The sequence below is a fragment of the Myiozetetes cayanensis genome, unplaced genomic scaffold, assembly GCF_022539395.1.
Source record: "Myiozetetes cayanensis isolate MyiCay16 unplaced genomic scaffold, myiCay2020 scf15, whole genome shotgun sequence".
Lineage (NCBI taxonomy): Eukaryota > Metazoa > Chordata > Aves > Passeriformes > Tyrannidae > Myiozetetes > Myiozetetes cayanensis.
Genome location: NW_026087159.1, coordinates 16098340 through 16115662, shown reverse-complemented (window position 1 = coordinate 16115662; position 17323 = coordinate 16098340). Strand labels below are relative to the sequence as shown.

General features: G+C 55.1%; 2 protein-coding genes across 9 annotated transcripts in view; one reads left to right on the top strand and one right to left on the bottom strand.

Moving 5' to 3' along the window:
* OPHN1 (oligophrenin 1) overlaps window positions 1–2888 on the bottom strand; it is a 50706-nt gene extending 47818 nt beyond the window's left edge. For 2 of the 3 annotated variants that reach the window (XM_050310736.1, XM_050310737.1), the window contains exon 1: window positions 2618–2888. In XM_050310736.1, the coding sequence (XP_050166693.1) occupies window positions 2618–2771 (154 nt within the window). In that variant the 5' untranslated portion in view covers window positions 2772–2888. The remainder of the gene's footprint in view (window positions 1–2617) is intronic. The other variant, XM_050310735.1, reaches the window with a different exon arrangement.
* A 496-nt stretch (window positions 2889–3384) lies between these two features.
* On the top strand, window positions 3385–9648 carry YIPF6 (Yip1 domain family member 6). Of its 6 annotated transcripts, none has more exons than XM_050310758.1 (7): window positions 3385–3519; window positions 4400–4528; window positions 5031–5109; window positions 5378–5420; window positions 6034–6159; window positions 6259–6416; window positions 7449–9648. In XM_050310758.1, the coding sequence occupies exons 1-7, from the start codon at window positions 3481–3483 to the stop codon at window positions 7565–7567; spliced, it is 693 nt and encodes a 230-aa protein (XP_050166715.1). In that variant the 5' UTR covers window positions 3385–3480; the 3' UTR covers window positions 7568–9648. The 6 variants fall into 6 exon arrangements, with proteins under 6 accessions (XP_050166715.1, XP_050166714.1, XP_050166717.1 ...); XM_050310757.1 differs by having other exon boundaries at window positions 3481–3543; XM_050310760.1 differs by lacking the exon at window positions 3385–3519 and adding an exon at window positions 3534–3567.
* Window positions 9649–17323: the final 7675 nt, after the last annotated feature.

Below are 17323 nucleotides of genomic sequence, written 5' to 3'. Positions count from 1 at the left end.
CAGGAGACGGGTCTGAGCACAGACATGGCTGTCCCAAGCTGCTGCCCCAGCGCGTCCCAGCCGGGTCCCACTGGCAGGGACTCACTGCCCAGCACTGCAGCCAGGCAAACTGGGAAATGGAGCACGTGCATTTGGGAAACAACCAACCCCTTAAACACCACAGCACCCAGCAGCCAGACATACACCCTGGACGCTTTTAATACTCCGTGTTCATAATTCCATGCTACTTGAATGACTTGTTTAAAACATTTCCATTCGAGTTCACATATTAATTAGCTACAAATGGGATTATGGCAAATTAATCTACCAGTAAAAGGGCTAAACAAAAGTCAAAACACACCCAAAAATCCCAAACAGAAGTCACCGAAATGGCCCTGACTAGATGCTGAATGTCCAGCTTGTGCTGCTGACAGTGATGCCCAGTGGGTTTGTCCTTGTCATCCTCTAGAGACCCTGCTGAACACCCCCTGTATTTTGGTACCCAGCAGGTTGGCTGAAACAGCCTGACCTGCCTGGACACTGCCAGCAAGAGCCGTGCCAGCAGCCCAGGAAGGAATGACAAACATTGAGCTCCTCACACCATGGACAGCCTAAACCCCTCAGCTCACCCAGGGACACTTCCAGGGATGGGGCAGCCACAGCTTCTCTGGGCAACCTGTGCCAGGGCCTTCCCACCTTCACAGGGAAGATTTTCTTCCCAAGATCACTTCTAACCCTGCCCTGTCAGTGTGAAGCCATTCCCCCTTGTCCTGGCACTCCAGATTCTTGTCCAAAGTCCCTCTCCATCTCTTTGTAGGTTCCTTCAAGTACTAGACCCTCTATCCTGACTGGATCTCTCTCTCCCCTGGTGGGACCACCACCACCTTTGCATCCCAGCTGCTGAGGGCATGTCCATCCCCCGCACTGCCAAGGGGCACAGATGGATCATCAACCCTCGCTGTCTGAGCAGGCAGCAGATTCACCAGCAGCCAGCCCAGGGTGGTGAGGCCACAGCCAGTGCATACCCCAAATTCCCACCCACAGCTCCACAAGGACAGGATTCATGGATATATTTTTTTTAAGTTATCTGTTAACTAAACATGAGAGGTGCATCCCAGGAGCTGACAGGAGCCCAGGCGGAATCGGCCCCAAGACCTCCCCAGCCTGCTGGATCAGCTGTGCTTAGAAACAGCACAAACACGCCCCACAGTATTTCAGGCAAGAAATCTGGGGTTTCCTCAGCCCTGGGGGTTCTCTATGATCTCTGGGTGTGCTCAGCTTCCTTCTACTTCTCCCCTTCCTCCTCGGCCAGTCTCCCTCAGCCGGGTCTGCTGAGCCAGCAAAACCCCTGCACACCCATGCACACTACAAAGACTAAAAAGGGAAATGGTTTTAACCAAAGTGATGAAGGAAAAGAAGAGCATTTCCATTAACCCTCAGGTTGTTAGAATCCCTCTGGTTTCCATTTTTGGGGTTTTTTTTTGCCCTGGACTGAGCAGAGATTTGTGTTTTTGTAGCTCACATTAGGTCTCACAGCCCTGTGACGTCGGCAGTTTCAGTCACACCAGCTTTTGTCTCTGCTGCTTCCAGATGGGCAAACATGGGCTATTCCAGCCATGGCCTCGATAACAAGGAAGCTCTGAATTATTCTGAACAAAAGGGCAGCAGCTAAACCTATTAACACCAACTGAAAGGAACCAGCTGGCAGGAAAACCATGTGTGACCAGTGGGGATTGTGTCTGCCTTCACTGCCCCCGTGGCTGCTTTGCTGGCCTGGGCTGGTTCTAGTGCATTTATAACAGCAGAGAATCATGGAATCACTTGGGTTGGAAAAGACCTTTAAGATCATCGAGTCCAAAGAGATGTGGGAGACAACACAGGGAAGGTGTATATGGAGGTGTAGCTACAGCTCTGTGAAGGGAAAACAATTCAAAGCAGTCAGACAGGTCAGAAACGTGTCAAGCATGTGGGACATAGTGGTTTCAGGTGACACAACCTGGCCGGGTGCTCTGGTGATCTGTCAGCACTTCTGAACAGGCAACTCCCTCAAAGTCAACACTGAAATGGACAGTTCATTGGGAAAAATTCTCATCGTGATTTGAACAATGACAAAACACCACCAAGAAAACAAGGACTACAGGAGGGCTCTGGAGTGCCCCTCTCATCCTCCAAGTGTCCCCCAAGGAAGCAAGGGGTGAGGAGATGACATGTGATGGCCCACCACGCTCCAACCACGCTTTGGGGCAAAATAATATTGGAGCACCTTCCGCCAGCAGGGACTGCTGTCCTTAAACGAGGAGGTGCCTGCGAGAGCTTGGCCGGTTCTCCCACTGGTGCCAGCCCAGCGGGGATGGATGGTGGGTCCGACCAGGCCCTCCGTGGGGGTGGCCCCGGGCGGTGTGGGGACAGGGACAGGGATAAGGGCAGACACAGGGCCAGCCCCGGGGTGGCGGCGTGGGGACAGGGACAGGGATAAGGGCAGACACAGGGCCAGCCCCGGGGTGGCGGGGGCTGCCGCCCGGGGGTCCAGGCGCGCCGGGCGATGCCCAGCGCAGGAACGGGGCCCAGGCGCCTCCCGGGGACGCGGCTGCCGAGGGGAAGAGGAGGGACCCCCGCCCGGCGCGCCCGGCCCGCTCACCGCGGATGGCGGCGATGAGCGCGTTGCCGTCCTTGATCACCTCCTTGATGAACTTGTTGGTTCGCTCCAGCTCCTGCTCGTAGCACTTGAGGCGCTCTCGGAAGTCGGGGCTGTCCAGGTAGCAGTCGCTGAACTCCAGCGGCGGGTGCCCCATGGCCGCGGGCCGGGGGCGGCTCCGCCGGGCTGGGCTACCGACGGGCACGGACACCGGGAGCGCCACCCGCACCCGCACCGGCCCCGCCGCCCCGCGCCGCCGACATCCCGCGGGCCCCGCCCCGGCCCCGCCCCGGCGCTGCTGCCGCTGCTGCCGCTGCTGCCGGGCCGGCCCGAGGGACCCCCGCCCGGGCCCCGCTTCCGGCCGCGCCGCCGCCGGGACGTGTAGTCCGGGATGTGCCGCCCGGGGCACCGGGGCCGGGCCGCACAGTGCACTCCGCTCAGTCCGGTCAGGCCGGGCCGTACAGTGCGGTTCGGTCACTCCAGCTGGTCCGGTCCGTACGATCCACTCCGGTCGCTCCGCTCAGTCCGGTCCGTACGATCCACTCCGGTCGCTCCGGTCAGTCCGGTCCGTACGATCCGCTCCGGTCTCTCCGGTCAGTCCGGTCCGTACGATCCGCTCCGCTCAGTCCGGTCCGTACGATCCGCTCCGCTCAGTCCGGTCCGTACGATCCGCTCCGCTCAGTCCGGTCCGTACGATCCGCTCCGGTCGCTGCCGCGGCCGCGCGGGCCGCCTGAGCGCGCCCCCTGCCGGAGGGGCGGGGACGGTGTCGCCCGCCGCGTTGCCAGGGACACCCCGGCGGCGGAGCGTGACGGGCGGCGCGTGGTGATGACGTTGCAGCACCGTCCACGTCGCCGGGGCAGCCAAGATGGCGGCGGCGGAGGGGAGCGGGGCTGGGGGAGCCCTGGTGAGCGGGGCCGGGGGAGCCCTGGTGAGCGGGGCCGGGGGAGCCCTGGTGAGCGGGGCCGGGGGAGCCCTGGTGAGCGGGGCTGGGGGAGCCCTTGTGAGCGGGGCTGGGGGAGCCCTGGTGAGCGGGGATGGGGGAGCCCTGGTGAGCGGGGATGGGGAGCCCTGGTGAGCGGGGCCGGGGGATGGGGGACGGGGAGGATGGGAGGGACGGGGGGCTCGGGGGAACAGGGAGCCCGGGGGTGTCCGCGGGCGCTCGGCCCTGCCGCCCTCCCCTCGCAGGGCCCGCTGTCAGCGCGGGCGGAGCGGAGTCTGGAGGCCTCGGCGGGCGGCGGCTCCGGACGGGCCCGGGCACAGGGACGGAGGCAGGAGCAGGGATGGGAGCTGTCGTCCTCCCTGCCGAGGTGTTGGCCGTAGAACCGGCCGGGCTGTGCTCTGTTTCCTCCCCCTGCGGGCACCCAGAGCTCTCCCGCCCCGCCGGGCTGCGGGGAATCGGCCCGGGGAAACCTGGTTGTGTCACAGGCTCGGTGCGTGCCCGGGCCGGGGAGTCGGTGCAGCTCCCCACGGGTTGTTCTCCACGGGACTCATTCCCCTCCAAAGGCAGGTGGTTCCCGTGGCTTCACTTAAAACACAAACTGCGCCTTCCTCCCTTCAGTTACTGCTGCCGAAGGAGGGCAGAGAGCAGCTTATGAGAGGGACTGGAGAAATGCTCCTACACATCTATAAACACATCTCTAAACACATCTCACCTCACCTGGTCAGGCCTTGAGCTGTTCACATCAGGCAGGGTTTGTTACCTGAGCGGCTGTGCCCATGCCCAGCCCATCGGAGGTGCACGTGAGCTGCTTTGTATTCCCACCTAAAGGCTGGAATCCGTTCAGTTCCCAGGTCTGGCGGATGTGTCCATATCCCAGGACATCCCGGTGGAAGGGGAGATCACTGTCCCCGTGGGATCTCACTCTCCTGATGAGGATTACTCCACGCTGGACGAGCCTGTCAGGGACACGATTGTGAGTCTGGGCCTCTGGTCAGGGTAAAACTCGGGTTTTCCAGAGTCTTTGGCAGCTGTTGTGCAAAACCTGTGACCTGTACTTCAGTGTAAGTCTGGGGATTGTTTTACAACTCGTCATGTAAAACAAAATCCTGTGGGTCAAAAAGTGTCTGAATTGTGGCCCCAGAGTTTCTCTGTGATCCTGAAATCAGTGCAAGGGCAGAGGCCTCAGAGGAAGCTTGGGGGAAACTCTCCTGACCGATGGGATTCTTTGTTTCTTTTCCTAGAGGAGAAAATATTGTTGTTGTTTTCATTCTGGTGTTATTAAAGGATATAATGTTGTGTTTGTTGAGGAACGCAGAGCAAATAGGCAATGTCTGTCACAGGGGATGCTGCAGAACTGTGTGGGTTGGGCCTTTTGCTGATTTACCATAGCTGCTCCTTTCCTTCTGTCTCTCTGCTTTACCAGGAACTGTGACTTTTGTGCAGGGGGCAACTGGGGTGTTGTGTGTGTGTTTCAGATGAGGGACCTGAAGGCCGTTGGGAAGAAGTTTGTCCACGTGATGTACCCGCGGAAGAGCAGCGCGCTCCTCAGGGACTGTACGTGCGGGGGGACGGGGCAGGGCACAGGGATCCCGCTCTGACCAGGGCTCTGGGCCAGGGGGCAGAACTTGGGCTTCGGCAGCTGGTGGGTTTTGAATGAATTTTATTGCAGAGTATGGTGTAAGGTGCTGAATAAGGAAATTGTAGGGCGGTGGGATGTGCAAAATGGCACCTTGGGAGTTGGGAAAAAGGCTTTGTCACTCCCAGGAGAATGGAACTGAGATGTTTCTGAGACGTTTGTGATGTGTTTTCCCTCTCCCTGCAGGGGATCTGTGGGGCCCACTGGTGCTGTGTGTCTCTCTGGCTCTGTGAGTATTGCTGGAGGATTTGGGGTTTTGTGCATTTGGGAAATTAAATGTTCAAAATGGATTAATGTGTTGAGATCAAGCTCATCTGATCCCTCTCTGCCTTGTACAAGCACTGCCTCACTGGTTTCTCTTATAAAATGTGTTTGTGATACTTCAAGCCCATTAGCACCTCCCATCCTTAAATTTAGGGTTTAAGGGTGAGCACTTCCTGGTCCCTGTCCTAGGAGTGGTTCTGCTGAAGGTGTCCCAGGCACTTTGCCCCCAGCTGCAGCCAGGAGCTTGGTGGAGGAGCCACAGGGCTACGCATCCTGAGAGTGGTGGGGGAAGGGAGGCTAGTCCAGGGATCAGGGATAGGAGGAGATGGTGGTTCCCACGAGTTTGGGGTGTCGGATCTGCCTGATGGGAGGGAAATGTTGGTGAGGTGTGTAAGTAACTGAGGCACACCTTTGTGCTCAGAGTACAGAAACCAGTTAGTAAAATGGTGGGAATCCTCTTCTGCCACCTTCCCCAGTCTAGGAAAATTCAGTCAGTGCTGAGGGCTCCATCTGTCTGTGCTCCACAGCAGGATTTCTGTCTGTCCCCACACCAGCTGTGTCTCTCTGCTTCCCCCCAGGATGCTGCAGGGTGGCTCTGCGGACAGCAAGGATGATGGGGGGCCCCAGTTTGCTGAGGTCTTTGTGATCATCTGGTTTGGTGCCGTGGTCATCACCCTCAACTCGAAGCTCCTCGGAGGGACCATGTGAGTGAGTTTGTTGGTGGCAGTTCACACCCTCCTGTGTGTGGGGTTCTGCACTGCCTGCTTTGACTGCTGTTCTCCCGTTCCCGTGTCCCTGTGCAGCTCCTTCTTCCAGAGCCTGTGTGTGCTGGGGTACTGTGTGCTGCCGCTCACCGTGGCCATGCTGGTGTGCAGGCTGGTGCTGCTGGCGGGCGCCGGCACCATCAGCTTCATCATCCGCCTCATCGTGGTCGTGGCCATGTTCGGGTGGTCCACGCTGGGTGAGTACCCTGCGTGTGCCCTGGGTGCTGTGCTCAGGGGGTTGCTCTGTGTTCAGTCCCTTGGGCAGAGCCAGTGGGTGATGTAGTCTGAGCTGCTTCCTGGGCAGCTGTACTACTGTAGGAAGAATCCCAGGATCACTGAGGTTGGAAAAGCCCTCCCAGCCCATCAAGTCCAGTCTGTGCCCATCCCCAGCCCAGAGCACTGAGTGCCACGGCAGGCCTGCCTTGGGCACCTCCAGGGCTGGGCACTCCAAACCTCCCTGACCACCCTTTCCATGAGGAAATTCCTCCTGGTGTCCAACCTGCCCCTCCCCTGGCACAGCTGTCCTTTGTTCCCTCCTCCTGTCCCTGTTCCCTGGGAGCAGAGCCCGCCCCCCCTGGCTCCCCCCTCCTGCCAGGGATTGCAGAGCCAGAAGGTCCCCCCAAGCCTCCTTTTCTCCAGGCTGAGCCCCCCCAGCTCCATCACTGCTCCTCACAGGACTCGCCCTCTGGACCCTAATTCTTCCAATCCTCATGCTGGCGTAGGTTCAGCCTCTGCCCCTGGTGATTTCCTTGGTCATATGCAAAATGCCTTGGGCAGCAGGATGATAATTCAATATTAAACTCTATGTAAGACTGCTGGGTGTTTTGTTCTGTGATTATGTTACAAATACTATTAGAAAATGCTGATTTTATACAGATGCATTTGCATTATTTCTCCTGTTCTTAATCTGTAAATCTGACTCTCATTACAGAATGTTAATTGGCATTTATGGTCAGGTTGGACAGTCCTTGGAGCGACTTGGGCTAGTGGAAGGTGGTGGAACTGGAGGGGCTTTAAAGTCCGTTCCAACCCAAATGGTTTTGTGATTCCATGGTTTACCTTCCTCTGTGAGAAAGGGAGTTGTACTTGGTGATCCCACCCCGTTGTTTGAGCAGTGGGTTGCTCTGGCTCCCCTGTCAGCACAGTTGGAGTGCAGCCCCTCAGCTGTGTTCGGTGCCCGGGGGGGCGGGACTGTGCTGACGTGTGTGTCTCTGTGTGTGTCTCCGCAGCCTCCACGGCGTTCCTGGCGGACAGCCAGCCCCCCAACCGCAAGGCGCTCGTCGTCTACCCCATCTTCCTCTTCTACTTCGTCATCAGCTGGATGATCCTCACCTTCACCCCTCAGTGAGCCCCATCGCAAGGGACTGGGACACGGACTGGAGTTTTTCACGGACGCTGCAGTGAATCCTTGGCTTTATCTCTTTCTAATTTATATATAGGGATACTGTAAAAAGGCAGGCTGTGGGATAAAGCCAGAGAGCTGCAAAAAGTGCTCGTTTGTGTGTCCCTCTTTGTGAAAGATACCGAGGTCCACCTACTGAGGGGTTTATTTAGCCCTGCTCTGTACTGGTGTTAAATAAACAGTGCCCACTGGGACTGAGGACAGAGCAGGAGATCCGGGAATTCCAAGCTGCTGGGACATGAAGTTACAGGATGACACTACTTGGCAGAGTTCATGCCTGTGCTTGGATTCTCACTGAAGATGAAAATGCCTTATCAAACTGTAGAACTTCACTGCTGTGATGTGTGGAGAGGGAAAGGATATGCCTGACTCCTTTCATTCCCTTATGGAGTGGTGGGATGTGCACGTGGGGCACTGTGGGACCGGGGGCTTTCCTGGGAAGCAGGAGTTCAGCAAACCCAGTTGAGTCCCTTTGCAGTGGATTGGAGATGATGGCAGGGAGTTGCCTTTGCCCATATCTGTGCGCTGTGTGTGTTCATCCCTTCATGTGGCAGGGGAAAGGGTTCCAGCCTGATGCCTTCAGCACTGTGTGACCCTGGCCCTATGTCTGTAGGGGTGTGGGCTCAGAGAGGTATGGCCCTGTGACCACAGGGGACAGCTTGGAGTCCTGCAGAAACACTCAGAACTGGTTTGGAATTGGTTTATAGCAGGGACTGGGCTCTCACTCTGCATCTGGGAAGGGAAAATTCTCTGGAGAGCACCAGGAGTGTGTATATATGACAGAAGCAAGGGGTTCTGTGCAGTAAGTTGAGGTTTGCTGCACAGGCTGTTTGGTGCTGACAAACCACACCAGGGCTTGGGCCCCAAAGTTTTAAAACAGGTTGAAGGAAGGAGAGTAAATGGTGCTGAAGGTGGAGGCTGCTGTGGTGCAGGACATGGACTCTGTTCTCGCTTGCCTATGTGTGACTGTTCCTTTGGTTGTTACAGGGACAGCAACAAAAATGTGAGCAAATGTGCATTTTGTTCCTCGTCCTTGCCCTGAGATGTTGGACACTGTTTTGTGAGGCTTTTGTTTCGCTTAACACTTCTGTAAGAGAGAGGGGGCTTCTTGCTCCAGTCCCTGCAGGTGCTTTTTGTACCTCATCTGGAGAACCACAGGTGGGCAAGGGTTGGGTGGATTTTGGCACAGGGATTGAGAACTGGGATTTGCTTTTGGAAACTGTACAGAAATGGTTCCTGTTGTCCATTGTTCTCAGCAATCCCGGGGGAGAGCTTTGAAATATCTGGGGTGAAAAAGCTGCTGTAAAATGTTCTTTTACCTACAGTTGTGCAGATAGACTGAACCTGAGGTCTGTGGGTCCTGCTGAGGTGTGAATGTTCCGAATTTATAGTTCTGTGTACAAGAGCAGTCTGTGCTGTAAACACTGCTAGTGTCTGGGAGTTGGGATGGAAATTACTAAATTGCAGATTAAAAGCGCATTTTTGCATTTGTGGATAATGAACTGCTGTGTGTGACAGAGCCAAGGGGCTGGAGAGGAGCTGTTGGGATTCATTGACATGGGGACTATGGAAATGGGGAATTTTTAATCTTCCATTAAATTATTACTGGTATGGAATGTGTTTTTTCTTCTAAGTGTGCAATTTTTTGTTCATTTAAAAGTTAGTTCAGCTTTATGAAGCTGAAAAGAAATACTGAAGGGAAGTGGATAGTAAAGCTGTTGATGGTTACAGTGGGATTCCTTGAGCCAAATCTTTCTTTCCTACAAGAATTTAACCACACTTGCAGAGAAATCCTTGGGTTCTGTCTCTGCAGAGTCTTGTGACCTGAGCTGCTGTTCTAGATGAAGGATAATTGGAGAAACATTTAACTGATCCAGTAATATTTTGAAAGGAAGGAAAATTATTTTTAAGGGGAGTCAAAATACCAGCTTTTTCCTTGTTTTTGGCTTGGATCTGAGTCTCACAGTGATTTGTTCTATATCAACACTCTTGGCTTATACAAGAGAATAAAATCATTCTTACGTTAACTTGCTTTACTTTTCAGCTGATCACTGGGTTTTTCAGTCAAGAACTGGTTTTGATTTGCAAGAACAGGCAGAGTTAACCTGGTTATAGGGGAAGGAGTGATTTTGGTTTGGTTTTTGGCTCTTTGCAATCCCCCTTTAGCATGACAGCCATCGCCTCCTAAAGCTGCGGCATCTCTAGGAGGGTTTGTGTCACTGAAGGCTTGACCTCTCTGGGTTTGAGCTGGCAGCAGTTGGGAAGGAAACCAGACTTTCTGGGTTTTCATGGCTCCAGCTGATGTTATGATTGGTTCCAGTTGGTTCTGGAAGAGCCCTGGAGTAGCTCAGCCTTTCCACTCGGAGATCATGATTGCTGGAGCCCTTTTGTGAGTAGAATATAACGGCACAGAGGCGGAGTGAGGAGCACCAGTGGGAACGATTGCAGAGAACTGTCTTAGGTGACTTCAGGAAATAAAGAAGCCCAAACTGGGATTTGTTCCTCAGCCACCCATGGATGTCCTGCAGAGCCCCCACTTTGACAGAACCACCTTGTCCCTTGGTGGGTGGGCGATGCCAAAGCCTATGGGACTCGGGCACATTAAATACAACCAAAACATTTCAGTTCAGGCAAGCGAAATGCCTGGGTATTTGCAGATGCCTGGAATTAATGCTGGTAGTGCTTTAAAGTACTGGTGTTCCCTCAGAGTGCTGAGTGCCCCCCGAATGTCCCTTGTCCTGCCCAGGTGCACAGCCATCCCTCCCCAAGGGCTGTGCAGGTGAGTGATCCCTGGGACCACAACAGAGGTTTAGCTTGTGCTGGAAATGTATGTGGTAACAACTGCTATGCTTTCCAGGGGGAAAGAAAAGGAGGGAGAAGCAGCTGTGTTGCCTTTAATGTTTGAACTGCTTTGCAGAGAAGCAGTTGATTTTTTGATGCACAAACCAGGCTTGCTTTCCTACTAGGATTTTTTTTAATACTGTTTATCAACCAAAATTGTTGTATGTGTTTAATTTTGATCTATTTAATACCAATAAAAAAAAAATGTTTTTAACTTTGAAAATTCAAAGGGGCTGAAAGTCCCGTGGGCAGTGTGATGAGCGGATGGAAGCACTGTGCTCTCTGTGCCTGTGGCACCTGCGTTGGGTGAGGGACAGCCTGTCCCACGGGAGCTCCCCAGGCCCAGCTGAGGCAGGAGGGGGAAGCTCCCCAGTCCCTGCCCTCATGACTCCCTGGCCCAGCAGGGACAGCAGGACACACCACGTGTTGCCAGAGCCCCCCGAGCTGAGCCGGGACATCGCCCTGCTCAGGCTCACATCTTGTCGGTGCTCCCAGCTGGTCACAGACGGCTCAGGGAAGGAGCAGCCGTGTTGGTGTGCCACAGAATTGGGGTTCAGGTGGCTTCAGGGCCAGGAGGTCCTGGGAACCACCCCAGGGACCTGAGTGTGCCCCAGCAGCACTGGCCAGGGCTCAGTGTGCAGGGGCTGAATGAGGTGGGGCTGAAGGGGCAACAGAGACCCGTAAAGATGGTGCCTCATGAATGAATGGATATTAAACCCCATCTCTGAGTGACTAATGGACGATAGGCAATTAACCTCATCTCTGACCTGGCTAATGAACCAATGGCAATTAACCCCATCCCTGTCCTGCACTGGGATTTGAGGCAATGGCCAGGAGTGTGCACTGGGGATGCAGAGTGGGTGACAGTCAGTTGGGTGACAGTCATGCCACAACCGTGGCTGGTGAGCCTTGGCCCGGGTCTGGTGGCAGCAGGGACACGGTGGCAGCAAGGACACACTGCCCCTGTGCCAGGCACGGGCTCTGGGCTGGGGAAGGCCAGCACGGCTGATGGTCACAAGAGGGCAGCAGGACCGCGCCGTCCCTGACCGCCTTTGTAGCTTGGTTTTTCCCTCGCCTTGGTTTCTGCTCCATTGGGGTTGCTCCGGGATGCACAGCCGGGGTTTTTGGGTCCCGCAGCCAGGACGGGGCTTGCAGGCAGCCACGGGAGATGAACTGTGAGTTGCCAGCCTCAGCCCCTGCTGCGGGCTCTGTGCCTGCTCCATGAGTTACCAGTTTGGGGCAAGAAGATACTTTCATACAACAGGGGGCATTTTGTTTAAAAAAAGTCAATTTACTGGGCTGAAAATGCAACTCTTCCTCTCCAAAGAGCTGTTCCCGCATGCAGCTTCATGCTTTGTAGTTACACTTTATTTGGATAAAGCTTGGATTTAGCATTTTTTCCCCCAAGCTAATTTGCCCCCAAGGCAAATATATTGTGTGCTGGATTGTAACTTATAGTAAATGAATGGGACAAGTGACAGTGGAAGGAAGGACTTTCCCAGTAAAATAAGGGAGTAACTCATCCAGTGAAGCTGTTGACCCCTGGCACGGTGGTGAACCCGTGAGCTCCGACCTTTGGCTTTCCTGGCAGGATCGATGCCATGGCTGTGGGAGCTGGAAGTCAGGCCGGAGGCTGCTGAGTCTCCACGTCGCAGGTACTTGGCACAGGGGTGGCAGGCAGCGAGGGGGTGGGACGGGCACGCTGTGCTCAGCACGGGGGGTTCCTCAGCAGAGACACGGGGAGAGCGGCACCGGGGGCAGGTGGGACAGGGAGCCCAACACCTGGGGCTGCTGTTGGCACAAACTGAGGGTCACTGTGGTGCTCTGCTGTCAGGGGGCAATGCCTGTGCTGCAGGGGACAGATCCCTGAGAGAGAAGTGAAAGCTTGCTGTAGATTTGTTCCCAGTCCTAGTTGGAACAGAAAGCAATAATAAGTGCACATCCTGATGCAGGAAGGACAGGTTCGCTGTTTCCGCCCCAGTTACTCTCCCTGACCTATGTCCCCTCTGCCCACGGTTCAGGGAAGGGAACAAGGCGTTGTTCGGGGTGTCAGGGCCTCCCCGTGCCTGGTACCTCGGCACATCTGCGTTCTGAGCCCTCTGTGGCTCAGAAGCTTGTGTTTGTGCTGTGGATGGAGGTGAGGGAGCAGCAGTCAGAGCCTTGGGCACAGCAGGAGGGCTCCTGCCACACACTGCTCCATTGTCCCTGTGGTGCTGGCGGTGGGGGATGAGCTCCCCCAGTGCTGCCAAGCCCAGGGTGGGAGCAGATGGAGTGATCCCCTGTCTTGGCTGAACTCCTCCTGCCTGTGCAGAAGGCTCGGCCCCAGCTCCTCCCCAGGGTCCAGGAGCAGCATCTCCTGCCCTGAAACACGTCAGACAGCACCTGGGTAAAATCCATGCACACGAGCCCCTTTAAACCCCTCCTCTTCCCCAGTGCTGCATTGCTGGCAGTGGAAAGAGCATGATGTGAAGCACAAGATCCTCTGAAAGGGTAAAAGGAGTTTAGTATTCTAAGGGAGAGATGAAGAATACAAACCCAGCTGGCTGAGCTGAACAGCTTGCACTGCGAGTCCACATGTTCCAGTGAGGAGAGCATGGACACTCCTGGAATAAGGGTCATTACATCCCTTTCTAATCAAATGGGATGGAAAGGAAAATAGGAAAAGCAAACTAAATGTCATCTTCTGTGTGGTTCTTATTGAGAAGTTATGGTTTTGCATTGCCAGCTTTGCCAGCGGTGGGGGTTTCATCCATGGACAATGGACACAAGGAGTGCTGAGCACCAAGAAAAGCCGCCGGTGTCTCCAGGCCAGTGGGATGAGCTCTCAACCCTGCACTTATCCTCATCAGATGACGATGAGGAAGGTGAGGCAGGTGTCTATGGCTTCTTCTGTCCAAGGAGCAGCAAGTGCAGTCCTGAGGATGAACCTGACTGTGTGCTGATCCATGATAACTCTGTGCCCTTCCTGTGGGGATCTTTTCTCAGGAGAACTGGAAGGCACTGGCCAAGATTTTTCAGCCTCACAGAGAGTCCTGCAGGGTACAGCAGGGATGCTACAGGCAAGAATAAATTTTTTGTCAGCAGTGAATTGTTGGCCTTCGATGAACATTCTCAGACAAAGCCTGGGCATGTGCTCGGGAATGGCAAAACAGATCCAGAGGGGCTGCTCAGGGCAGACCTAGGGGGAGACCACAACACCCCAGACTGGGAGGAAGATGAGGTTAATGCCTCCTCGCTGTCTCCTGGGGAAGTGAAGATGTGTCCTGGCCAGCTGGTAAGTGCCTCTCACAGTGACTGTGGGTGCCCGCTACCTGCACTCCACTCCCTGCTGCCCTCAGGCCTGGCTGGTCCTGAGGCTGGGACGCTCTGGCAGACACCGTCTGCTTTATCTTCTCTTTACCCTGAACTCCTGCATCACCCTTGAGACCTCTGGGCCTTGTTACTTGGTTGTGGAGGGCTCCAGGCTCTGCTGTGCCCACATGTGGGGGCTGACGGAGCCTTCGGAGCCCCCTCCCTGCAACCGTTCTGCTGGTGCTTCCCCCATCCCTGTGGCTGTCCTCCTGCTTCCCCCATCCCTGTGGCTGTTCTCCTGCTTCCCCCATCCCTGTGGCTGTCCCCCACCACCACTGCTGAAAGGCAGGAGCCTGATGAGCTCATTGATTTCTACAAGGAAAAGGCAGAGAGCAAATATTGCAGCTCAGCAAGAACTGCTGAATTTCACTGGGATTGTGTTTTCTGGTTCTTTTCAAGTCTTTTCCTGGTGTTTTGTGTTGCTGTCTCAGGCTCATAAACAGAATGTGCAATTATATCCTGGGCACTGATTTAAAACCTTCCTCTCCCCATAACTCACCCCTCCCTTAGCAAAACCCACAGGGCTGAGAGCAGGGATGGTGCTGCTGCCTCTTTTTTCTCAGAGTTTTAGAATTCTTCCCATCAGCAGAGGCAGAAGCCCGACACAGCACAGCCCAGCACATGGTGTGGGGACAGCCCAATCTGCACCCCACCTGCAGCCAGGATCTGTCCCAGAGAAACCTCTTCTACCTCTTGATTCCCTTTGGAGCAGGGAAGCACATGGCTCCAGCTCAGCCCCGTGGCACAGGGCTGGGAGCACGATTCCTCCCTGGGACAAGCCTGGTAGCCCCTGCAGTTGTGGGGGGTGAAGAGAATTTGCTGTCACATAATAAGTCTTTGTGTGTGTGAGGGTTGGCAGAAAGGGTTTTCTGAAGCTTTTTTTCTTGGAGCTTTCTTGGCATCCCCAGAGAAGGCTGGCAGTGGCACACGGCTCCTGTCCAGCCCTGGAAATACCCTGGGGTGCAGTGCCCGGGGGCACGGGATGGGCAGGGGACGGGCACTTGGCGTCCCTGAGCGTGGAGTGTCTCTCCTTGTCCGTGCAGTCAGTGGCTGAAGGAAAGGGCGTTCTTAGGCAGGGTTTTTGACTGAACAGGTGCCAAGAGAAGCTGTACCTGATACTGGCTTGTTTTCAGTGTCTGCTGATGCCTGCTCTGTGCCCACTGGACCTGTCTGCCCACGCCCGGAGCCCCCTCAGCTTTGGGGTGCTCTGCTCTCGGGGTGCCCACAAGATCAGCCTGGCCCTGGTGGGGTTTGGCAGCAACCGTGGGCTCTTGAGGACGAGCCAGGAGGGTGTCCTGGCCACCAGGTTGCTGTGGTGGTCTGTGCCTGAGCACAGAGGTGCCAGTGGTTTATGGTGACAATTCTCTGGAGACCCCAGAGCCCTGGAACAGGACAGCAGAGCCCAGAAAGCCAAATTGGGCACTGGTGGGCTTACAGAAACCCTTGGCCCCTGCTCCAGGGCTGAGCACTTGGAGCCATTGTGGGATTTAACTGTTGGCACCCAGAGTAGAGCCACCATGTCCCTGCCCTGTGTCCCAGTGAGTCCCTGTGCCATGTCTCCAGCTCTGCACAAGAAGCTGCAGTAGACAGGGTTTGCCTCCAGATTTGGGTGTGGAAAACTCGGTACATGAGTGGCCCATCTTTCCATGAGTGGGGGGAGGCTGGTGTGGATTCATCGTAGGGGTTCAGCTTGCAGAGACCTGCCCTTGCAGGGAGCCAGTGCTGCACCTGACGAGATTCCTCTGTCCTGGGAATGAATTCCAAGCCTGGGCCAGAATGAGGGCTGGGATCCTCTCCAGACAACAGCTGTCGCCAGAACTTTGTGCAGAAATACACAAGTAGCTCAACTGCAGTTCCTTCCATGGCGTTTCATTGTGCCAGCCCGAGGAGGTGTCCCTGCTGCCTGGGGTTATTTATTGGGTGCTGAGTGTTTTTGGGTGTCAGTGGCATTACCGGCCCCTGGCACCCCGCCAGGTGTGTGTGTCTGTGTGTCTGTACATGCGTGTGCTGGAACACACGTGTGCTGCCAGCCCTCCCCGTGCCACTCCCGGGCGTTTCGCCACGGGAGCCTCCCTGCTCCTGCTAATTATAAGAACTGCTGCAATTCCTTGGGCTGTTCTGGCGCCTGCCTTGGGGACAGAGGATTAATGTCCCAGGATTGATGTCCCAGCCGGGCTCCAGCAGCTCAGTGCTATTCCCAGGGGAAGGAAAAGATGCCTGGTGAGCAATCTGCTTATGCCCCCTTTTATAATTAAAAATGCAGCCTGATTTATATTTCTTTTTCTCTTCAACATGCCTGAGTGAGAACTGGTGCACAGCAGCAGGTTTTTGCTGGAATTCTATCCTGTGTGGATGTCCTCTCTAGATGCTCACAGATATTTACTCTTGGGTGCTTGCTTATTATTACCAGAGTTAAAATGAGATGGATATATGGGTCTCAGAAACCCCCAATTTCTTTCTATATCATTTGGATCTATTTGTAATTTGTGTAATTTGTCTATAGTACCTCAAAAATGTCACCCTATCAGTTATGCTCTTTTAAATGCATTTAAATAGCTCTTCCCCCATACTAAGCACATCCCCAGGCCTCAGTTGAACACCCCCAGCTTTCTGGCTCACAGCTCTGGGCTTGCAGACCTGTGGAAGTCTCAGGGAATGGGAGCAGGAGCCCCCCACATCTGGCACAGCAGAAATTCCCCAAAACCATTGACGGACTTTTTTCAGTGATGTTGTCTCTTGTTCAGTAAAACTGGGGCGTTCAGCCAGTCTGTGAGGGCTAGTCAGCTGAAAAGTTTGTTTGGCTTTTGTGTGTGTGCTAAATCAATCTGTGTTTGTAAATTCTCTCACTGATGTTTGCAAACTGGAGCATCCTGTGAGGGGAAAGCACAGACTCAGCCTGTGCCAGGACCCCCCACGGGACAGGGAGTGTGTGGGGCTTCTTGCAGCTCTGGATGAGGCCAGAAGCCCTTGGGTCATCTCTGGGAGCCCAGTGGACATCTGGGCTAAGGAAAAGTGTCACTGGTATTGGAGGGCAAAGCATCAGCAGGACACAAGTGCCACCAGTGCTGGGAAAGGTGACATCCTGCTGCGCTGCCTCAGCCCTCTGGAAGGGACGTGCTGAGGGAATGCCATGGGACTGGCTGGCTGCTTCAGGTGGTGGGATAGGGGCATTGATGCCTTTGGCCCCAGAAGACCCTTCTGGGTGCTGCCCAGCTCACAGGAGTGCTCCCCTGCTCACCCGAGCGCTTCCTTCTGCCGCACGAGCCAGCACACGGGGATTAAGGAATTGCCTAACTGCCCATCCCAGAGGGGAGCTTTCCCGGAGTGCTGGGTCTCCAGTGCAGCCTGTGGCCGTGTGGCATCCCAACAGCATCCCTGCAGCATCCCCCACCCTCCCTCCATCCCAGTGTCCATCCCAGTGCATCCCACCCATTTGCTGTTGGAGATTGGAGCATTACTTTGGGATTATTTTAAATGAGGAATGTTTTAAGGGAGAAGCAGTGGTGGCAG